The sequence below is a fragment of the Hydra viridissima genome, unplaced genomic scaffold (assembly GCF_058129835.1).
Source record: "Hydra viridissima isolate aposymbiotic clone 2 unplaced genomic scaffold, HvirCarnegie_v1 scaffold_4, whole genome shotgun sequence".
NCBI lineage: Eukaryota > Metazoa > Cnidaria > Hydrozoa > Anthoathecata > Hydridae > Hydra > Hydra viridissima.
This window is the reverse complement of record NW_028324303.1, coordinates 20,676,771-20,701,398: the sequence shown is the minus strand read 5'-3', so window position 1 is coordinate 20,701,398 and position 24,628 is coordinate 20,676,771. Positions and strand designations below refer to the sequence as shown.

At 33.9% G+C, this 24,628-nt stretch overlaps 2 protein-coding genes across 2 annotated transcripts; one reads left to right on the top strand and one right to left on the bottom strand.

Moving 5' to 3' along the window:
• The first annotated feature begins 316 nt into the window (after positions 1-316).
• Positions 317-4,306, top strand: LOC149890455 (uncharacterized). Its single transcript, XM_090085271.1, has 3 exons — positions 317-3,642; positions 3,869-3,934; positions 4,194-4,306. Exons 1-3 carry the CDS (start codon positions 852-854, stop codon positions 4,304-4,306), a joined length of 2,970 nt encoding a protein of 989 aa, XP_089941397.1. The 5' UTR covers positions 317-851.
• A 365-nt stretch (positions 4,307-4,671) lies between these two features.
• LOC149890454 (uncharacterized) lies at positions 4,672-6,598 on the bottom strand. The gene is made up of 2 exons (XM_090086366.1): positions 5,992-6,598; positions 4,672-5,690 (listed from the first exon to the last, which is right to left on the bottom strand). Exons 1-2 carry the CDS (start codon positions 6,596-6,598, stop codon positions 4,672-4,674), a joined length of 1,626 nt encoding a protein of 541 aa, XP_089942492.1.
• Positions 6,599-24,628: the final 18,030 nt, after the last annotated feature.

The following is a 24,628-nucleotide window of genomic DNA, read 5'->3' as shown; positions in this document are numbered from 1 at the left end:
GTGATGCTGTTGCTGATGCTGTTGTTGTTATTATGCTTTCAATGAGAGCTGTTACTGTTCACCCAATATGCTTGTTTATTATCTATTTTATTTTGTCAACACTCTCTGAGTCAGTGGTGCTGATGCTGATGCTGTTGTTGTTATTATGCTTGCAATGAGAGTTGTTTCTGTTCACCCACTTTGCTTGTTTTGTTTTTTCATTTGTTTTTTTATTTGTTTTTTTTTTTGTTTTTGGTTTTGTTTGTTTTTTTATCAATACCCTCTGAGTCAGTGATGCTGTTGCTGTTTTTGTTGTTGTTGTAGTTATACATGCAATGATTGTTGTTACTGTTCAGCCACATTGCTTGTTTTTTTAATCTGTTTTGTTTTGTCAACACTCTCTGAGTCAGTGATGCTGATGCTGTTGTTATTATGCTTGCAATGAGAGTTGTTACTGTTGTAGTTTTGTCTGTCATTTGTCCTTGTTAGCAAGTTCTATTTGCCCTCTCTTGCCTTTTTTCAACACAGTTTCTTTCTTTGAGTCATATGGTTGTGAGATCCTCTCAAACTCCATCTCTTTATTTATTTGTTTCTTTCTTTTTTTTTCTCATTCTCCTTCTCATAATAGCAATCACTGCTGCCACCATGCATGTAAGGCTAGTTGCTCTCATTCTTCTTCATTTGCTAGTGGAAACTTTGTTTCTTCTTGTCGCTCTCTTTTCTTTCTTCCTTCTCTTTTGCAGAGGGTTCGAAAAAACACAGCTCTTCCCTGCAGTTGTGAACATTCCAGGATGGGATGCAGGCAGAAGAAAAAAACTCTCACTAACTGTTTTCTTTTTTTAGCATAAACCGTTGCAAACAAACACCTGAACATGTCTTCTTCACAAGAAAACAACACTGTTGTTGCCCCTTCTCTGAACTCTAAAGCGAAAAAAAAGAAAAGAAAGCAGTCACAAGAACAGAGAGACTTAAAGCTCAAAAACAAAGTCAGGGCCGCATTAGTTGCAGCGTGTGGGTCCGTAAACAGGGTTGTACCTTTCTATGGTACCAAGAAGAGGTACGCTGTTAGCTGTCCGATGCCTTTGTGCAAACATTCGTCCACAAGCATTAAAAGACACTTGACTAAAAAAGATCATTCTTGGACTTTGGATGAAGCTTCCATCTTTTACTCTGCAATGGTCAGGAAGTTTCAGCATGCTCGTCTCGAACGCAAGTCCGGCTGTCCAAAACCTTACCCCTGTTTGCAATGTTGGAAATATTACGACCGACTGGACATACACTTGAAAGAGACTCATTTCTACGATTTCAAGATGATCAAACAAAAGATTGCAGAGGCAAAGCGATACGACAACGAGAAGCTCTATGTCCCCCAATTTATTCGACCTGCCTTCTTTGGTATTAAGCCAGTAGCTGAACAAGCGTCTGCATCAGGCTCTGCATCCTCTGCTCCTGGGCCTTCCTCGTCTTTTTCTTCTCCGGTTCTTTCCTCTGATCCTCTTTTAAGCTTGCCCTCATCAGTTGCTGGTTCGTCCGAGGCTCCTTCTGCAAACCACTGCACCTCTGTAGAAAACAAAGAGCTGAAAACCGAATCCGTCCTAGACTCTGATTTTAATTCCTTAAAGCACTTGGTTTCCAACTCCTCCGTCTTGACAGATGATAAGAGACTTTTGTTTCAGCTGGACAAAGATGCTTTTCACTTTTATTACCAGTCAGCAGATGAGCTCTTCAGAGATTTTGAAAAGTGGCTTGTGGTAGCCAACAACAACACTTTGTCACAAGCAAAGATCTACAAAAATGCAGTTGTTGAAATATTGACATGTTGTGACAGCACGCTGACGCTGCACCCGAACGCTCTCACCAATTCCAACGTTTTGGAGGATAGATACTTTTCCATGCACTTTAAAAACATTCAGCTCAATTCCAAGCTGAGTGAACTTGACCAAACAAAAGCCATGTCTTGTCACACGTTGTACAACCGCCTCGTCTACCTTTGTCTCCTGTTTCGTTTCAGTGAAGCCAGGAACGTCTATTTCGGACTTTCTCATGAGGCCATCCGACGTTTGCGCTGCAAGGTGGAGGAGTTACAAAAAGTGCTGAGGCCCTTTCGTTCTTTGAGGAGGAGCCTTGTGAAAAGCAAAAAATGCATCAACATCATCAATGACAGTTTGCTGACCGAATATGGCAAGTCTGCATACGTAAGAGAGTTGGTGGAATCGATTAGAAAGCCGTCTCTTACACCGACTAGAGACAATGCTGTGTCTCTACGAAACCATCTTCTGCTCTCTGTCACTGTAATTAACAGTTTAAGAAAATCTAACATTGCTCTTTTAAACATTAGAGACTACATGGCTGCTGAGAAGAGTGAGTGTGGATATTGCATTGTGCAAGAGCGCTACAAAACAGCATACAAGTACGGAGCCAAAAACATTCTAGTGCCGAACGACTTGAAAGTGTTGATCGATATTTATTTGCTGAGATACAGAGACCTTCTTGTCAACGACTCTCACTACATGGCTGCAGACACCAAGACTGTTTTGGAGTTGAGCGACTGCTACAGGCCCCTTTTTCCATCGATGAGACCCAACAAAGACGAATGTGTGACACTCGGTGCAACTAGAGTGCCTGTTTACCAAATGGGTTCCTCTGCTATCACCTCTTGCCTGACGTCCTGCTTCAGAAAAAGCCAAGTAAACATTCCCATGAAGCGTCTTACTGCCACTTGCATTCGCGGTTCGAAAGCCACTTACTTTGTCAACAACAGCAAAGAAGACCGCGAGCGGTTTGCTACACTCTACATGAAGCACAGCAGGAACACAATGGATAGCTTTTATGTGTCCCAGTGGAACGCTGCAGAGGAGTTGCGCTTTGCCCTGGGCATCGGAGAGTCCTTCGGAGTCATAGAGTCTTTGACTGTTGAAAAGTCTGAGAGACCACCAAAGAAGGAGAAGGATGTGATGGACTGGCTCCAAACTAATGCAGAGGAGTACGGTTTTCATGAGGTTGAGGACATCTTTGAGGAAGATTTAGACTCCGGTTCTGACTCTGAAGAATGTGCTGCTACTTTCAGCTGTACCACAGTGGCTCCGTTTGCTCCAGCTGTAGAAAACAATGTTCCTTTAGAGGATAGCAACGACCATGCCGTAGATTTCTTATGTGAACCTACCTCAACTCCTGTTTCGTCTGTTCCATCTGAACAAACAATCGCTGGTCCAGTTCTTGAACTATCCCCTGCCCTTGCACAACTAGTTCCTAATGAACAAGCTGTTTGTATGGATGTAGATCAGACTCTAGCTGTTCCTGTTGGCACAGCTTGTTCTCCTCTTGCATTAACATTATTTCCTGATGAACCGGATTTTATTGAGCACCATGCAAAACTTTCTCCAGTTTACTTTAATGAGCAAGTGGTTGCCAAACCTGTTTCTGCTTCTCCTTCTCAGCAAGTCGCTTTCTGTCCTTCAAAAGAGGTCTTTTCTGTTCCTCTGACTCCTAGCCTTGTTGCTTTTCAGCAAACATTGGCCAAACCCAGTTTGTTTCTTTCATCTGATCCAGTTTCAGCTGTTCCAGTCCAACAGGCTGGTACTGTTCTTGCAAAGCAGCTCTCACCTTATGCTGTTCAATCTGTTGGTAGCCTATTTAGCCAAAGTCTTGCCTGTACATCCAGAGGTAAATTCTTTTTGATTTTTGATTTTTATGCAAATCTCAACACGCTTTCAAAAAATGAAAATGCCCAAATCAACTCCTTGCCCTATTGTTATTGTTAAAGCTGTAAAAAAAACAAAACAAAACAAAAAAACAACACAGAAGTGTGTTTGTATTTGTTGCAGGACTAATTCTGTGATTGCTTAAATGTTTATACAAGTGAATGATACTAAAACTGATTATGTTTTAGAAGTAAAAGATCCAAGAAGAAAAAAAATCAAGTTGGAAATGCCATCTTTCACTCAAGAACTCATCGGTAATGTAAAACCTAATTTATACAAAGATATATAAACACAAACCTCTTCTTGCACAATTTCAGATGGTTAACTGTTAACAAAAACTAGCCATCATTGCTAAGTGCACTTTTAGAAAGTTGTGTCTACCCGATTTCTAATGATGAAGTTAGAAACATCACCGTTAGAAATCATGCACAGCTTGTTATCATCTCTAACACTTAGAAACTGTTGATGGTTTTTATGAATTAGAAAAATGAACATGGTTTTATTTTATTTCAGGATCAACTCAGCCAAGAACAAAGGAAAACAAAGCAGAAGTTAGCCAATGCCAATTAGGTAATCTTTCAAAAACCAGTTCTTGCTATCCACGGTTTGTAGATTTGGGGTTCTAATATCAATGAAATACCCTATGGAAACCCTTTTAAAGGGTGATAGTGCATGTCATATGGAACACAAAATGAGTGATTTGAAAATCCTGGATTAAAATCCAACAGACTTATTTAGCTTTAAATGTTTTACTACGAAATACCCATTCATTTAGGCTATCAGTAGCCCAAAAAGTTTGTTGAAAAAAAATTTTTTTGCATTTTTTCTTACAAAACACAACATATTAGCCTGTAAAATTCAAACCAATATTCTTTAACTAATTTATTTTCTAAGTGAGTTTGTTTTCAAACTCTGTTACAACCTTGGATTTACATTAATGGATTACAGAGAAAAGGCATGTTCTGAAGAAAATTTTCTTTTCTAAAAAAAATTAAATTCTCTTGCTGTTGTAGTCAATGACACATTTTAAAAGGTGACTGGCATAATCTGGGTGCAATGGATCTCTCTTATATCTCTCCCAGTGAGATTTGAAGTTGGAATGTAGAGCTTCTGTTGCCTGCTCACTGAAGAGGCCGAGTCCAATTTGTTTCATCTTGATGAACTGTGGCACGTGGTAAAACACTGCATGCACTTTGGGAGTCACAGAAACAGGAAGGTTGATGTAGCTAAGTTTGAACTGTTCAATCTTGGATTCATAGTCAGGGTCCAGGCTTTTTCCAAAGCACGAAGTGACCACTGTCTTGAATAGTGTGAGTGTTTGAATGAAGCCAAGAGCTGGACTGAAACCTTCTTTTTCTGAAAGCTGTTGAAGCTTATCCAGACCTCTTATAAGCTTCATGCAATCGTTCCCATTGAAATGCTCCCCATGGTAAGGCTGGATAGGGATATGAAGTGATGGAGGCCATTCCTTGGCCCTTGGCCACAGGTCGCAAAGATTTTTAAAGATGTGGTTCACAACTCCAAGTAATAAGTGGAGTTCCATTGGTGGAATAGCCTCAAGGAAAAACTTGTCATTTTGAAATTCAATCAAAGGCACATGAATGACATTTTTGAATTCCTTTGACATTCTTGAATCTCCTCCTGCCTGGATGTATTCAGAATGCTGTCTTCTGATCTGGCCAAAAGTCCGAAGTTGTCCACAGTTTTCAAGACCTGGAGATGCAGCATCACACCAACAACAAGGGTGTTTGCTACTGTGAGACTGAATGCCACAAAGAATGTTGGCCAGCTTTAGGTCACAAGAGACAACCAAAGAAACTGTTTGGGATTTTTCTTTGACTTGAATGAGGTTGAAAATGGCCTTCACATTCTGGTAACTCTCAGGAGTGTTTCGTGACAGTGCTATCAGCATCTGCTGCTTAACACTCGTTTTTTTGGTTGATTGCTGAATTTGAACCATAATTTCTGTTGTGAGTGGTTCTTTGAATAGCTGCTGAGCCGATGACGGACCTTTAAAAACAATAAAATAACATCCATTTGGAAAAAAAAAAATTATTCTTGTAATGAGAATGATTTAAAGTAAAATTAGGTTGATGAAATAAAATTGAAGCAGGGTAATTAATTAAGAGATGAATTTTCAATAAAAGCAGTTGCAATTAGCATTTTAATTAATATAAAAGCATTCTGGTTTCTTTTTCTCATAATTAATTATTACAGGTCATAAATTAGATGTTTGTGAATCAACATTTTGAGTGCTTTTAATTTAGCATAATGATACTATGATAATTAACTAGACAATAGAAGTAATTACCTCTCCTCAATGACAAAAGTTTTCCACAAGGCTGACTGAGTCTAATAGTGCCATTTGGAGATGTGCTTTTGGATGCTAAGACTGCTGCAGCCACTTGCTCTGCACCAACGGGATCATCTGTGGCCATTCTTCTCAGGTTTTCATGGCGAGTTCCAATGGTGCAGTTGTGAGGAAGTCCTAGGCCAATAATTGACAAGCACTTTGTGCAGCGCTTTTCAGAACTCTGAGAAGTTTGCTTTGGAATTTTTTCCTCGGATTCTTTGACTTTGTCAAGCGGATGTTTCTCCTTTCCTTTGATCTTGGCAATTTGGCATAAAAGGCACTCACAAACTGACAAAACTCTGGTTGTAGGTTTAATAGAAATTGACTTGAAGTCAAAAAGTTTAGGCACATGATTGATTTTTCCAGCACAAAGTTTTCCAATTTGAGATCTGCATGAAACACAAGTAGCCAAAGCCACTCTTTCATCACTGAAATCTATGTCTGTTTGAATCAGTTGAAGAATTTTCAACTTATAGTTTTCAGTCAACTCTAGATCACCCTTTTTCATGCATATACCACAAACAGATTTTCTGCAATCTTCATGAGTTTTTTCAAATGTAGGCATCTTTAAATTTATTTAAAAAGCGCTCACTGTGTTTCCATTTTGCTTTCTTCTTTGAATAATTACTGCCATTTCCCGAAAAAATTATTGGCTGGTAATTTTTTAACCGAGGGGCAAAGTTTGAACTTGAGAATTTCTCATGACACATCGGAACAGCAATAAAATGCATATTTGGATAAAAGCTTTTAAAATAAAAAAGTTTTGTTTTTATGCATTACATTTTATATTATATATATTGTTTAAACAAAGCATGTCTTGTAGCATTTTAAGCATTTAAATAGATCGCATTATGGTATGCAAAAGCTTATAAACTTCTTGACCAAAATTATGCTTTGGATATTAATGAGGGATTTCAAAACCCTTTGTTTTGGGTTCCCATAGGCATGCACTATCACCCCTTAAAAGGATTTTCATAGGGTATTTCATTGATATTAGGACCCCAAATCTACAAACCGTGACATACATACATACATACATACATACATACATACATACATACATACATACATACATACATACATACATACATACATACATACATACATACATACATACATACATACATACATACATACATACATACATACATACATACATACATACATACATACATACATACATACATACATACATACATACATACATACATACATACATACATACATACATACATGCATACATACATACATGCATGCATACATACATACATACATTGCAAAAGTAAGAAATGATGTTAAATACTAATTAATCTTTTATTTCCAATAATTGATCACTTTAAATAATTGTGTCAATTCTCACAGTGAGTTATGCAAGGTTATGTAAAGCGCATTGTATTTCTTATCCAGTTTAAGGTGGTAGAGCACAATTAAAATACAAATATTTGATCAAAATATGAAAAAAAAATTTTTCATTCATCTTATTTAAAATTTTATCCTCTTTCTTTTGATGTTAGTATGAAACTGAAACTATTTTTGGAAATGTGTTAGAAACCTACATTTGCAAAATTATTTACCTTAGCAACGCCATAGCAACCACAAACATACCCTCGTTTATTATATACGTTGAGCAAAATTGCAAGCTAATTTGTCTTTTTGTTGTGTCTATCATGCTTTTTATTGTTTATTTATCAACTTTGCTTTTAAAGAAATTTGAATTTTGAGAATTTTGTTTTTCTTTATTTTGTACTTATTTTTGTTTTTTCTGCAAGTTGAGTTTTTCATATTTTATCAAGATTTCAAAACATGATTTTTTCTGATTGAATAAAGCTTTTGTTCTGAAATTTTCAGGACATATTCCTAACAACATTAGAATTCATTTGACAGATAGATTTTATTTAATTGTTTTTAAAACTCATTATTTTTAGTTTTAACTTCTTTAAACTGCTTGTAAATCGTACTAAATTTAACTTATCTTAAAAAATAGGTCATATCTTTACATATAAAAGGACTAATTAAAATTCTATCTGTTAAATGGAATAAAATAAGTTCATTAACAGATCTGCAAAGTTTAATTAATGGTTCTTAAGTCTAACTCAAGTTAACGTGTTTTGAAAACATAAGAATTAGATCTTTATTTACACTGTTTTTGCGCCATTATGGGTTTTTGGTAAAGTTTTTCAAATTTTTTTTTTGCAAAAACATTTCATTTCTCTTAGTGAAGCATTTCTGCATATTTTTAAAACTATTTTTTAAATCTTTCATGAAAAGTGTCTTTTTTGTGCTCTACCACCTTAAAAGACAATCTTTAACTGTGTTTTGTTTTAAAAAGAAAATATTGTACTAATATTGTATGTTAATCTATAAATTTTTATTTCCTAAGCTCAATTAAGTTATTATCTCCTGATTTGTTTGAGTCGAAGTTTAGGATGAAACCTATGCTTGGGGTAATGAAAAGTGAAAAAATAAAAACATTATGATAATTATACACCAGGGTCGACCTTCAGCCTATTTTTATTATAGCTGAGTGACAAATGCCCCTTAGAAGTCGGAAGACTTATATAGGCTCAAATTATGATAATATACTACGCTTTGCCTATTTCTACTGCGCAAAGTTTGAATTTCGCAAAAAAAACAAGTAAAAATAGTTGAAGCGGTTTCGAACATTTGAATTCAAACCTAAGAACATAACTAAACTGTTTGAGTGTTTTTATATGAAAGTTGAAATTTTACGAGGCCTAAAAGAAATCTATCATTTTCAAAAAAAGAAAAGGTATGAAGATTTAAGGTCCCAGCTTCTTCACATTCATATCGAAGAAAGATACTTTTGCAGAAAATCTAGAGTATTGTCCAATTTTTTCCGAAAGAAGAGTTTGGCTGGTAAACCATTAAATTATTTTCTGAGCAGTATTTTTAAAAAGCATGGTGTATTTCGGAGCCTCAAGTGCAATAAGATCATACACTTTATAGTAGGTAAATATAAACATTTATATTTAGTAAAATTAAAGTACTATTTTTATTAAATATAAATGTTTATATTTGCCTGTATATTTTTATCTATTATCGGCTGTTTCTGTAAAAACAATGTCGGCCATTGAAAACTATTTACTTAGCGTCAAATTCTTTATGCGATCAATCCTGCGAGGTAAAAACACTTCACACGCGTTCAAACAAAAATAAAAAGAAAAAAATGAAATATTCTTAGACTGGCCTTAAATCATCCGAGTAATTTCATTTTAGTTTCCTTAAATATCTGGGTTCAAAGTTCGTCTATTTTTAGTTCTTTTTAATTCAGTTAGTAATATTCATTCAGAAGATATATTTTTATGCAAATAGTTAGTGTTTGAAATTGGGTACTTTTAAGTAATATGTCCTCTGATGTTGGTTCACATTAAAACTGTGTCCAATACCATTGGCGCCGAGTTCACAGGGGTAACAGGGTCAGTGGCTCCCCCAGAAATTTATAGTAATAAAATATAATCACGGATTATTACAGGGGCGAATAGATACTCTTGCCCTCATGATAATCCGTCATAATGTATTATAAGTATAAATTTCCAGGGGGGCCATTGCCCCGGTTGCCCCCGTGGACTCTGTGCCTATGTCCAGTACTATAATTCACTTTTTAATAGTTCAAAAAAAGATAATGTGCCATTATCACTGCACACAGTTGCACATTCCTACTTGAATTGTAAAACAAGCAACTACTTAACTGTGGAAGTAATGAATTGTCAAACACGACAAAATGGATCGTGGTCTTTTTGCAATTGCAAATGCAACCTCTTTATGAAATCGAATTGATCCAAGTTTGATTTTATGGAGACACAATGAAATGAGGCAACATCACCAGAAATGTATTGAGAACGGTAAATTAAAGATGATTCCTTTTGTTGCTGTGTAAGACAATCATAAAAGGTCTGCTTTTTCTTTGACAGTTATTCTTTTTGTATGTGTAGACAAGAGAATGATAATTGATTGTCATTTGAATTTTTCTTTTTTTGCATTTATAATCATAAATGGAAATTTCGTCTGTATTATTTGAATAAAATTTAACATTCATGTTCAATTGCTAATATCGATAATGTCTTTTAGATTTTTACATTTACAGGGGTTGGTCAAAATACCAGGAACACCAGCTTTAAAAAAGAAAAATCTTCAAAATGAAGAATTTCTTGTGGTTTTTTAGTTAATTAGTCATCTGGTTCATCATGTTCTAAAATTTTTTTTTTTTTTAGATATCGTAATTAAGAAATAAAAAAATAAAAGCTTAATGACGGACATTTAGTCAGATTTCAAAGGAGGACTTATAACAGGCGCTTGTATTACAGAAAAAGCAGATTTGTTTGGAGTTTATAAAAAGCACTGTATCAAAAGTAATGTCTGCATTTGGATTTGAACAGGAGGGAAAAACATCGAAGCAAATTAGTTTTTTGAGTTTTGATTGATTAGTTTACAATTAACTGTACTTGAGGTATAAATAAGACAGAAAAAGAGCGTCATCCTAATCCTCGAGCACGAATTGCGTTTTGTTCAATATTCTTGATAACGTTCTTAGCAAGGGTTGACTTTACATTGAGCCAATTTTGTATTGAAATGAATATATAAATATTTTATATATATACCTAATTGCTTTGCATAAAAGTTTGGAAATAAAATGTTTAGTAGTAACCGTATAGTTTCTTCAACGTCGTTTTAATTTAAAGTACTTCACACCGAAAAAAAGAGTTTAGGTAACATTTTGTTTTTTTTAACACGGGCTGTTTAGGTGAAACCGCTCTAAAGAACCCTATGTTTTACAAAGCTCGGTTTTCTGCAAAGTAATTGAATTAATTTTACTTCTCCCGAACTGGTCCTGTAAAAGTATCCGAATAGTTGTACACGAATTCATGCTGTTAATACCAATCTAGAGTTTATGTTCTCATTTATTTGCAAATTTGTATATCTATTCATATAATTTAAATTGAATTCTAATTTAACATTTAAATGAGTTCTGTAGTTGAAAAATCTTTTTTCAAGAGTATGAACTTTTAAAATTTCTTTTTGATGAACGAGCTGGGTTTTACTCAGAATTTAAATTAAAGCTATGAGCTAAAAGATAAAACATCAAATAATGGCTTCTGATAGCAAAAAATATTGCGTGCACAGTTTAGCATTTTCCAAACTTTATATGATAAATGACTGCTTGTTTGTTTATACAACGCATGCGTACATAGTTCAATTTTTCTACTTTTAACGAACAATTTTGTTAACGGCTGCATTAAATAAGTTGCCGTAATAAGACGCATGTGTAGATAGCTATCTTGTCTACTTTACAAGCTACTCAACGTGACACCGGATTTTCATATACAGTGCAATATATAATATGCTTGTGGAATTCTTTACTTTTTATAATAAACGTTCTAAGGTGAAAAAGAGTTTTAAACGTTCATTTCAATAAGAGAAAGAGCAAGTATTATTGTCTAATATTTGGTCTGATAAAATTTAAAAATGAAGGAGGGTATTTAAATGAAATTGCCTCAAATGCCATGAAGGTTTAAAAAAAGGGCAAATAATTTTAAAAAGCTCCAGAAAAACTTACAATTATTTTTTTGTCAGTGATCTGGAGCACATAAAAGTTTTCATTTAATGAAAACCAAAAGATGGTTTTCAAAACTTTACAGGATTCTCCCTGCTGGTGTCATGGCTTTATTGAAATTCTATAAACAATTGCATAATGAAGAATGGATATTATGAAAGGTTTTTATTTCACCAGTTAAGGGAACATGGGTCAAGATGACGAACGTTTTGAAAAGCACTTATATCTTATTCAATAACTGTTTCAATAAGTAAAACTTTATCAAAAAGTGGAAAAAAAATTTATGCGTCACATATGTACAAAAAAAAACATATTAAAATTAAAAATTGTCTGGAAAAAATTCATTAACCAAAGTTAACTCAAATTATCATCTTGCCCCATATGAGGGGCAAGATGGCGACTTTATCATAAATTCTAGTTAATAAGATATGTAATACAAACGGTTATGTAATTTTTTAAACAATTAAACTATATATTTATATAGAGCTATGCAAAAAAAAGTCTACTAATCAGTTCATAGCTAATTCCAACGCAACAAAATAAAGCAAATGTCAAACAAAATATTTTAATGCATAATAAAGCAATGTAATAATGATTAAGCTACACAAAAGTTATTACAGTACAGGTTATGGTAAAAAATGTACTTTGGCGAAACGACAAACGAGTCATCTTGCCCCGTTCATCTTACCCCTAGGCTACTTAACCTTCAAAATGACTCAGAGCTCTACATAAGTAAGTTATCATAGCTTAATACTACTTGTATGGCTTCCAAATTGAACTAACTGAATGAGAAATTCTTGCTTACCTTTGGCTGGTGATGTAATGATGAAATAAATCAAATACAAGTGGATAAATTTTTATTTTCCCTTAATATAGGAAAAACCCTTTTAATAATTATCTTTGATTCTCAAAATAATATTTATAAAGAGAGCATAAATAAATCTAGTAGATGTAATCTACTACCCTTTCAGCTACAGTCAGATTTCATATTTAGTTGAGTTTTGAAGATAACAATATGTTTTCATCTTGCCCCATTCGTCATCTTACCCCATATTCCCCGAAGTTTTGAGTTTTCGCGCAAAAACCCGACGCCAAAGATAAGCTGCGTATTGCTGCAGGGTACACTTAAGCAGCATTTAAAATTGAACTCTGAACTTTTTTCACACAAACAAGGACTTAAACCAAATTCTAAAATAAATCTTTATGCATCACCACCGACATTTTCCATGGTTCAACTGAAGGAAAAGGTAGTGATTAGTTTAAAGAAAGCTTTAAAAGAATTCCTAACGAATGTTATTTAAAGTCGAGAACTTTTACTAATTTATATAAAACAGCATTTTAAGACAAGATTGTTCAAACTCTGTAATCAAAACGTAATTTAAATTTAAATAGAAACACTGCTTCAGAGGTTATAAGCGTTTTTGTGACGATAAAAATAACTACAATCTCAAAGAATTTGCTACCATTTTTCGCAACAAAAAGAAAAGTAAGCTGCAAGTCCGCTTCGTGCAACTCACTATCAAAGAACCTGATTAAGAAGTTAAAAAGCGAAGTCCTGACAATTGTGTAAAAAGTTCGTACAAATATGCCTGGCTTTGGAATTGTGAACAAAAAAAAACAGGGTCTAATTTTACTTTTAAATTATTTTACCAGAAACAGTGATGCAGAATAATTTCGTTTGTAAGTTGCCGTCAAATTTGTGCTTCAATAGTCAAGTTGGAGATAGAACACCAGACTCAGCAAGCACAACCATACGAGACCCAAACAGGAACTATCTGGGATGTCAAACGAATATTTTACGGGATTCTACCGCAGGAACTACAGAGGAACAATGTGGGCAAAATTAAAAAAAAACTAAAAGTCTTCCGACTGCTTCTATCTATTTCCCCTATTGATCCATGATTAAATATATCTGATTTATAGAATTTTTTCTAAAATGTGATTATTTATAACTTAAATTTTTTATATTTCTTTAACAAACTCTAAATAAATTAAAATTAGAATTATTTGTTATACTTAAAGATTAAAACATTTATGTTTCTTTGTTTCATTATAATAATTTAAATGACCATTTAAACTGTGGTATACGATTATTTCAATAATTAGAAATTTCTATAATAATAATATAAATAATGATAATAATATCTATGTAAAGTAATAATAGTAATAATATTAGTAAAAATAACAAAAATAAGAATAATAAAATAATAAGAATAACAATTATAATGTTAACATTAATAATAACAAAAATAACAATGGTAACAAGATAATAATAATAATGAAGATAATAAAAAAGATTAATAATCACAATAATAACAATAATAATAATTATAATAATATAAATAATAATAATAATAATAACAATAATAACAATAATAATAATAATAGCAACAATAATAATATTAGTATTAAAAATATTATTAATAATGATAATAATAACAATAAAAATATTAATAATAATAATAACAATAATAATAACAATAATGATAATAATAATGATAATAATAATAATGATACTAATAATAATAATAGTAACAATAATAATAATAATAATAATAATAATAATAATAATAATAATAATAATAATAATAATAATAATAATAATAATAATAATAATAATAATAATAATAATAATAATAATAATAAAAGTAATAATAATAATAATAATAATAATAATAATAATAATAATAATAATAATAATAATAATAATAATAATAATAAAAGTAATAATAATAATAATAATAATAATAATAATAAAAATAATAATAATAATAATAACAACAACAACAGTTATAATAATAATAAAAATAATAATAACATATATAATAATAATAATAATAGTAATAGTAACAATAATAGTAATAATAGTAATAATAATAATAGTAATAATTTATTAATATTGTTGTTATTATTGTTATTGTTATTTTTATTATTATTAGTGTTATCATTATTATTATTGATTATATTATTGTTATGATTGTTATTATTGTTTATATTATTATTATTATCATTATCATTTTTATTATCATTTTTGTTGTTTTTGTTATTATTATTTTTATTAGTTTTGTTATAACTATTATTATTGTAATTATTATTATTATTAATATTATTATTATTTTTATTATTATTGGATCACACTTCGCTTTACGCTTTCAAAAGTTTACTTAATGCAACTTTTATATCTTTATATAAAGCTTTCAAAAACTTTCCTTTTTTTGGTTATTGCTTTTGGTGGCGTTTTATGTATTGTAAAAAAAATATTTTAAATTGTCCTTCATCTTAAAAGATTAGTTTAACAAGTAAAAACTGTAGGATATATAGGGAAAAGCCGGTTCTGGCGCATGAGCACAAAAAGCATGCACAACGCATCAATTTTTTTAATGAAAGTAGTGTCTAAAATGCATATTTTGTTGTGTTTGAAGGTGATTTTGATGAATTTTCAGTTTTAAAAAGCGTGCATCCTTTTAAAAATGGTTTCTTCAAAAATTTAAAGCCTTGTTTTGTAGTGCCCAATGGCGAAGGTGGTGTGAGTGCCATCATTCGATAGGATCCTTTTGTCATCGTTAGCGCTGAGTGCGACCTTGTTGATTTCTTCGGTGTATACGTCATGATCATGGGTTCGGAAAACGTTCATGGTTGTAAGCTTTTCTTCCTTATTTATTAGGCTGTCATAGTAGTCTTGATGAGTGAGGTGATTTTTGACCACGTTCTTTTTAACCCATTTGCATTTTTTTTGTTCTTTATCTTCATTGTAGTGCCTGCCTGCCTGCTTTCATGTTTATCCATTTTTGCCTGAGCGCGGGTGGTTTTTGTTGTTAGTTTGTTGGTTTGTTATTCTTAAAAACAGTGGAAATCACCACAAGGTGTTGATAATGCATTGAAAGTCAAGACCTTCATTCAATTTTTTCAGAACGTAAAGGCATAAATGACCGCAATAAGAGGTATTACCAATCTGTACTCTTTCGCTGTTGTAATAAACGGGGCTTTTTAAGTAGTCAACCAGTTCGACAAGAGGAGGCTGTGCGTATGAATCAAAGCTGTATTTCTTATCACCGTCTTTGTACCAGCACACCCAATGAAATCCTCCAGTGCTTGAATCACCTGTGTTAGCGATACCGCATTCTTTTCTTCTCGGTTTTTTCGGTAACTCGTCTCTTACAAGAACACCTCTAAAGTTTTCTAATTTTAATTGTTTAGCAGCCTTTATCAGTTGAAAGTTGGTTAAGGCTTCGTTGGGTAAAACAATTCCTTCAACGTTAATCATTTTTTAAATTTGTTAAATTTGTTAAAAAGTTTAAACCTACAAAATCATAGATTTTCCATGGATTTGAAGAATCTACAAAATGGAGCCTAAAATGGGTATGCTATTGAAGGGTGAATTGGGACCGAGGAGTAAACCAGAACCGGAAATAAGAGTGGTTGCAAGCGTACCGAGCAAGGGGAGTAGAGCACCGATGAATCCTCCTGTTATTTCATGTCCTTTTTCAGTTTTAACAAAGAGTCCTTTTCCAGTTTTAACAAAGAGTCCATCGCCTTGAGTATTTCCAATCCAAGGTTTTAAGAATAAGCCAGAGCCAAATTTGGTTATTTTTATTCCTTTTCCATCTTTGCTCAAGTAAAATGTTTTGGGTTTATTGACACCTCGTCCAGCGATAGAATCAACCATAGCTGAGCCGGCAGATGAGGCAAGTCCGCCCAATAAACCTTTTGCAAGTACTGGAGCTGCACGAGAGGCAAGCGTTCCTAATAAAGGTAAAAGGGCACCGATGAATCCTCCTTCTACTTTTGCGTTGTGCATGAGTTGAGTTTTGCTGAGTTTAAGCGTGACACCTTTTCCAGCTTCGTAGGCTTTCTAATTTGGTTGAGTTGCGCGTTAGTGACAGCAAGAACATGTTCACCGTTCAAGTCTTGATGAGTGAGTTTTATGCTGGTTGCAGTTTTATCATGCATCGCTTTTTTAACTTTGTCGGCTTGACCTTGTTGAGTTTGATATTTTGATACATTTTATAGAGTTAAGAAATTTATTTATTTCACTTCTCGAATATGATATCGTATTGTAACATCCTCTCCACGAAAATTAACCAAATCTCCATTGTTATCAATGATGCGAGTAACCATGGTTGAAATTTCAGGAACTTGAAATGGAAGATAAATCAAATGCATAGGTCTTTCGATGATTTTGTAACCAGGGTCAACTTGCGGGTAAAAGGAGTAGATGCAGTTTAATTGCTTGCCATTAACGTAGGATGATCCGACGATGTTATTAACAATTCTAATGGTGTTGATGCTTAAAATTTTAGCGATATGATCTGACTCGTGTTCTGAATTGGAGTTTAATTTTCTTTTAGTAAACCCTAAAACTGAAGCAATGCTGTTATCCACGTTAAAGTCGATTATATAATTCGCTCCAAGTTTAATGGTTGATTTTAAGGTGTTGACATTCACTGCAATTTGAAGGTTGCTTGATGAGTAGCTAATTTTATTCGCAATAATATAACTTCCACGTTGAGCCTTTTGTATGGTGGATGAAATTGACCTTTGCATAAACTCATTGATGTCTTTAATTTCGTAGCTTCCGTCAGGGATGATAACGGTTTCCCAATGAGCACCATTGTTCATGCTGTATTTGATTGAATTATTTTTGCTGTTTATGTTTGGAATGCTGTTATAGGTCTCAAGTCCGAGAAAAGCCATTTCGTAGCTTTTTCCTTTTTCAAAGACGATTTTGTCTAAAAAATTAGTCGTGATAACACTTGATTTATCATCTAGATCGATTATAGTACCTGACATTTTTTATGTCGAGAAATTTTTTTAGATCCTTTTTATTAGTCGAGAAAATAAAAATCGTCAAATCCGCTTCGGTATTTTCCATTATCTTTTTCAGAGGAGAGATCAATAACAGCAAATCCACGATGTTTAGACCAGCAATCTCTAAAAAACTTTCTGAATTCTTTTATGTCCATATCACATGAGGCGTGTATTTTATAAATTTCACCAACAGTTCTATCGTCCTGAGGGAATAGACAAATAAAATTAGGATTGGTTCTAATAGCATGACCGTCAAGATCGAAAAAATTTTGAGCAAGGTAAAACATGTCGACGTTGTAGTGCCTTCCGTGCGTGTAATATTTTTTACACATGCTTTGCTTTTCTCCTTTTAAATCGTCGAAGATCATCAAGTTGTTTTTGGTTTTATCAAGTTCGGAAAGGTCAGGCACATCTTCTTCACTTTCGAAAAATTGACACTCTATGTTTTCAGATCCTTGGAAAGAATTTTTTGAAAGTTTATTAATCGCATTTTTAGGGTTTAAATTCAATTTTTTCATCTTGATTTTATTAAGCAATTGGAAAATGAGCTCTTTTGGAAGGTTATTTTCAAAGCCTTTTTTGAGTATTTGATATTCGGGTTGGAAAAGGGATTTACCAAAGACTTGCAAGTGGTAATAATCCAGCCATCCAGGTCTTAATAACAGGTTTAACATCAATGTTGTTTTTCCACAGCCAGATTTTCCAACGATGAGTCCTCGAATGTCTCTTGGAAAGAATTTGTTATGATTTCTTGTGCTTTCTTTATCATATGACAAATCAACAATGTCCATTTTTATGTTAAAATAACTTATCTATATATGTTAAAATGTACTGCGTTAAATGCAAAAGAGAAACTGAAACCATTCACTTGAAAAAGGAGATGACAAAAAACAATAGACCTATGTTGAAAGGGACTTGCGACTCTTGCGGAACGACCAAATGCCAATTTATTTCTTCGCATGCGCTCGATGGATCATCTTCTTCGAGATCATCTGCTACAAAAGGAGGTGATTTGGTCGAATCGATCAATAAGCTATCGAGCAAAGTGAAGCTTCCATGGGCAAAATTTCCAGGAGAAATGCATATTCCAGGAATGAACTTTGCAGGACCCGGCACAAACCTGGACAAGCGACTGACTTCCACGGACATGTATCAAGATTGGAGCAAGCCAGTAGACAGAGTAGACAATGCAGCGTATCACCATGATTTAGCTTATAAATATTTAAACGACGTTAAAAGCAGAAATTTAGCAGATCAGATGATGCTTGAGGAGATGAATTCGATTCCCAATCCCACTCAAAGAGAGATTAATGAGAGAAAGCTTATTGCTCCCATCATCAAAGCCAAAGCAAAATTTGGATTGGGTGTAAGTGATTTGAAATGGACAGACCAGCTTGCAGAGGAGCTTCATAAACCGGTGATTCATCATTTTAAAAGAAGAAGGGTGATTGTGAACGACATGGATGAGATATGGGCTGCAGATTTGGTGGACATGCAATCGTTTTCAAAGTTTAACAATGGCGTGAAATATTTGCTCATGGTGATCGACGTGTTTTCAAAGTATGGATGGATCGTTCCGTTGAAAAGCAAAACGGGACTTGAAGTGGCTGAAGCGTTGAAAAAAATTTTTGAAAAAATAAAATTTGCCAAAATGTGGGTGGACAAAGGAAAAGAGTTTTACAACAAGCACGTGAAAGCGCTGGGTGTACAATTATATTCCACTGAAAACGAGGAAAAAAGCTGTGTCGTCGAGCGATGGAACAGAACGATGAAAGAGAGAATGTTTAAATATTTTTCGGCCAACAATACCAATAAATACATTGACGTTTTGGATGAGATGGTGAAAAATTACAACAACACAAGTCACTCTTCCATCAAAATGACTCCAGTGAAAGCTAGCGATGAAAAGAATAAAGGTAGGGTATGGTGGAATCTGTATGGAAAGGATCAAAAATTACCAGCAAAACCGAAATTTTTAATGGGTGATCAAGTGAGGATCGTAAAAAAGAAGTCTCATTTTGAAAAGGGGTATACGCCAAGATGGACTGAGGAGGTTTTTACCGTATCAAATGTTCAGCATACGAATCCTCCCACGTATAAAATCGCTGATGCTAACGGTGAAGAAATTCAAGGTACTTTTTACGAGCAGGAAATGCAAAAGACGCATCAAAACATATTCAGGATTGAAAAAATCGTTCGTAAAACAAAGACCAGATCGTTAGTCAAATGGTTAGGGTATCCAGACTCGTTTAATTCGTGGGTGAACAACAATGAATTAATCAGTTTGCAAGATCCAAAAAGGATTTAAAAATTCGAAGATTTTCCAGGATCATGAAATGATCTAAAATTATTTTCTTCATCTTGAAAATGCATGCTCCTCACAAGTTTTTTAGAAATGTTGCCTCAGCTGAAGTTCACAGTTTGGAATTGCAACTAAAATTTTTAGAAGAGAGGATTAGAGAGTTGGAAGAGAGAAAACCAAATAATATTATTATGTATGCGAAAACGTTGGATCATCCACCCTATTATAACGACAAAGGACAGTATGAGATTTTTGCTCAGAAAGATATTAAATTTGCTGCTCTCTCACATACAACGATAGCTTTATCCATTGGGTTGAAGTTTGAGAAAGGTATTGCAGTGGTGACATTAATGAACAAAATCACTGAGCAGTTGAATTATAGAAAGAACGAAGTCATTATTTCAGAGTCTGTAGAAAACGTTATTATGGACGTGAACAGCAACAGCAAAGAGGACGTGATTGTTAAAAAGGGTGAAAAGCTCTGCACGATTACGCACATTGATTTAAAATAATCTTTCTTAATGAAAAAATGGAGATATTGAATGAAAAAATTTCCATCAGCTCCTGTAGATGAAGGCCATCGTCTTCAGAAGATCGGCGAGATTCAGAAAGAAATAGAAACTGAAAAAGTGAAAAGAATGGCTTTGAGCAAAAAGTATCATCGCGTTTTCAGGATCATTTCAAATGTGGACAATACGATGCAAGGATTATGCATAGCATTGGGTGCGACTGGAATAGGTCTTTTGTCAACGATTATTGCTAGTCCTGTAGCGATTGCGTTTGAAGGTGCGGCTATTGGAATGGGTTTTTTATCGATTATCGGAGGTCAAGTGAACAAAAGAATGGCTTTGAAAGCGGAGAAGCATGAAAAGATAAAAGTGCTGGCAGAGTCAAAGTTGAACACGATCAGCGAGCACATTTACAAGGCGTTGGTAGATGGAAGAATAAGCGATTCAGAGTTTCAGTTGATTCTTGATGAGCTTCAAAAGTTTAAGACCTTGATGGAGGAAATACGAACCAAAACTAAAAAGGGTATTAATGAAGTGATGAAAGAAAACTTGATCCAAAAAGGTCGAGATGACGCGATTCAAGCGTTCAACAATATGTTCAAGAAAAATTAAGGATCCAAAGGATTCAAAGAATCTGATAAACATTAACGTGAAAACTGATTTATGATTTTTTATTAACGAATTTTAAAAAGATGCCTTTTTTTAAAATATATGATGCTAATAAAAGGGACGAAATTGTGAAAGAAATTAATGAAAGAAGAAAGAGGATTCATCAAGACAGCATCAACGGCAACATTTTAGATGCTGATTTTAAAGCTAATGCGAGCAAGCTGTTTAGGCCGCTCATCGAAAGCAACGAAAAGATGCTTAAAGAAAAGTTTGTATCCAAAATGCCTTTTGAAGTGAATAAAGTTGGAGATAAAATGTTCATCGGTAAAATGGAGGTTGAAATGGATGGAGATGACATTATTGTTGGTGATGAAAGGTATGAAAGAACAAAAGGTCTTTGGGAGCTCATGACAAAGTTTGAAATACCAAGCGAGTATACAGATGAAGATTTGGAGAATTATGAAAAAATTTTAATGGACAGTGATGCTATACGATCTGATACGAAGCCGAATAAACCGAAAGCTTCAAGAAGACCAAAGTATCAGAAACTTATTGCTCCTATTTGGGAAAAAATGGTGCGTATTGAAAAAGGGAAAAAAGGTCGTGGAGTGATTATTCTTCCAAGCGATCCGAATGCGCTGGTGGAAAAGCTTGAATTGAGTATTGCTTCCTGGCATGCTGGAAATACGGGATCTAGAAATGTAGCTGTAAGCATTTGCAATGAGTTGTTGAGACAAAAGGAAATTAATAAAAGTGAATACAAAGCGATAATGAAGACGATTGATAAAATTTAACGCCATGAGATGATCTAACATGAAAGGATCTTAACGAAAAATGCTCATTGTGAACAAAAGAAGATATGTGAAAAAGAACGTTGTTGGAGGAGGCGGTATTCTAGACTTGATTAAAAATTTCATCAAAAGAGCAGCTGCTTCAAGTATGTCAAAAGCAACAATGACTATGCTTAAAAATGCTGCATCAAGCAAAATTGGATAAGAAGCGATTACAGCTGCAAAATCTGCCGGTACAGAGTTGGCTCTTTCTGCCATTTCTGCTGCTAAAGATGCGGCTGTTGATAAAGGTAAAAAGACCATTGAGAAATTAAAGACTGGTTCATCCATTAGTAAAATGTCGAAACACAATGCGATTCGAATCCAAGACCTAGTGAAGATGGGAAGAGGAATGAAGATCGCTTGAAGGATGAGTGTGAAATGATATAATGCGACATTGTCACCACAGATCATGAAATGATATAAAAAAATTTTTCTTTCTATAAAATGATAAATACTGATCGATTAAGACTGACTGATAAACCAGAGTATGACACTGGCATTGAAAAATTGGATTTTTTTGAGTACCTCCCCACTAATCTTGATTTAAGTTCTTCAGGCACGATCACTTTTGAGATTGACTGTCAATCCATTAAAACACTTCCATCAGAGGCTTACATTCTTATTGAAGGAGTGTTGAAAAAGAGTGATGGAACCTTTTATGAAGCCACAGACAAGATCGCCTTGGTGAATAATGCTTTGATGTATTTGTTCAACGACGTGACTTATGACTTGTCTGGAGAGCAAGTGGAAAGAGTTATTTATCCAGGTCATGCCACTACCATTCTTGGAATAGTGAAATACCCTCACGGATTTCAGATGACAGATGGTATGAAGCAAATGTAGTTTATGGACACATCAAATCTTGTTGAAAATGAAGGATTTAAAGTTAGACGAGACCATTTGTTTGCAGACACTACATCCGTTGGCGCTTTTTCGTTCAGGATACCTTTAAGACACATTTTTGGTTTTTGTGAAACCTATGATAAAGTTGTTTATGGGTTTAGACATACCATCACCTTTACAAAGAAAGAATGCGATGATGCAATTTACAGAGCGGAGAGCGCTAGTATAGGAATGATCGATCTTAAAAAATTCAGGCTTTATATGCCACGCGTTGAATTGAGTGTTTCGAGAAATGCTGAATTCATGAGTTTAATAGCTCAAAAGTTACCTATCGAAGTAGCTTATAAGTCAAACAAATGTGAAAGACAGCTTATTCCTGCCGGTCAAACAGAATTTACCTGGTCGCTTGGAAGAATCACCGACAAAAGCGTTCCGATGTTTGTTTTGTTTGGACTTCAGACGAACAGACCATCCAGTCAAACTGTTAATCCGTCTATATTCGACCATTGCGATATTAGCAATTTTAACGTGACCTTCAATGGAATAAAGTATCCAAATTTTAATTACGACTTGAATTTTGGAGAAAAGAAAGTGACCATGGCTTATGCAGATACGTTTTCTTTTGATGAAAAATATTACGGCACAAACGAACTTGTTTGCCAATCTGGGTTAACCTTGTTTCATTATTTAAAATTGTATCCCTTGTTCTTCGTTGATATCAGCAAGCAAAAAGAAAGAGTGGCTTCAGAAACAGCTGAATTGGTGATCAACCTTAAATTTCGAACTTCAACTGTTGCAAATACCGTTATCTTTGCCGTGGTAATATCTGATAAAATGCTTAATTTTGTTTCAAATGGAACTCACATGACTGCTGTTATTAGTTTTTTTTTATCTAAAAAATGGATAACAAAACGATAAAGGAATTGCAAGAATTAGGCAAAGCTCATGCGATAAAGGGTTATACAGAAAAGAGGATCTTATCAAAGCAGTGAAGACAACAAAGCCTGTTATTGGCGAAAAAAAAATTGAATTGACTTAAAAAAAATCACGGCGTAAATAAAATGTACTACACAAAAAAGTTTTTAAAAGAGTTGCTGAATGAAAACGGTGTTACTAAAACATCTAAAAATATGCCAACGTTGTTGTTGCTTGCGATTGAAAATAACTTGATCAGTAAAGAAGATATTTTGGAGAGAGCTACAGAAAAGAGAAAACGTCGACCGCGAATTCATGAACCGAAAGAAAAGAAGCTTGCTGATCCTGTTAAGAAAATAACTGTGAGATTGACCAACGTTGAAACGGGTGAGGTGACTGAGTACAAGTCTATTTACAAAGCGGAGAAAGAAACTGGTCATGGATGGAGATATTTTAAGCTTCGAGATGGAAAGGTTGAAAATGGAATCAAGTTTGAATATTTACACCCTTCAGAAAGGATCTAAAAATTTAAAGAATTTCCATGGATTCGAAGAATCTAATGCGACATTGTCACCACGGATTATGAAATAATCTAAAAAATTTTTTTTTCTTCCGTAAATAAAATGAGATATACAACGTCGTATTTGAAAAATTTGCTTACGGAAAACGGAGTCACCAAAACCTCAAACAAATTATTAGGTCTGATGATGCTTGCAGTTGAAAATAACTTGATTAGTAAAGATGATCTTTTGGAAAGTGTGAAAGAGTGCAGGCCAGTTGGTAGTCAAAAATGGGAATGGCTTCGTTCAGCAAGAAAAAATCCAGTCACTGTGAGATTGACCAACGTTGAAACAGGTGAGGTCACTGAATACAAGTCTATTTACAAGGCAGTATAAGGAACTGGTCATAAATGTGAATATTTTGCTAATCGAAATGGAAAGGTTGAAAATGGAATCAAGTTTGAAATTCTTTACCCTCGTTGATTTTTTCAATTCTTCAAAAAAAGAGTTGAAAAATAGATTTACAGCGATGGCTTTTCATGAACATGAAGAAAAAAAAAGTTTGAAAAAGTTTGCCGAGATTAAAAAAATTGAATTCGAATAATGGCATTTACGCAGCAAGAAAAAAAAATGGATGCAATAAATGGGCAATACGTGACAGGTCCCTCTGGTGAGCAACTTTGGGAAAGTCGATATGGATTTAG

Bases quoted from the DNA above. Each gene is read 5' to 3' on its own strand.
- LOC149890454 (XM_090086366.1), bottom strand. From the start codon at position 6,598: ATGCCTACATTTGAAAAAACTCATGAAGATTGCAGAAAATCTGTTTGT. The intron at 5,691-5,991 runs GTAATTACTTCT...TTGTTTTTAAAG, and splicing joins ACTTTTGTCATTGAGGAGAG to GTCCGTCATCGGCTCAGCAG.
- LOC149890455 (XM_090085271.1), top strand. From the start codon at position 852: ATGTCTTCTTCACAAGAAAACAACACTGTTGTTGCCCCTTCTCTGAAC. The intron at 3,643-3,868 runs GTAAATTCTTTT...ATTATGTTTTAG, and splicing joins TCTTGCCTGTACATCCAGAG to AAGTAAAAGATCCAAGAAGA. The intron at 3,935-4,193 runs GTAATGTAAAAC...ATTTTATTTCAG, and splicing joins TTTCACTCAAGAACTCATCG to GATCAACTCAGCCAAGAACA.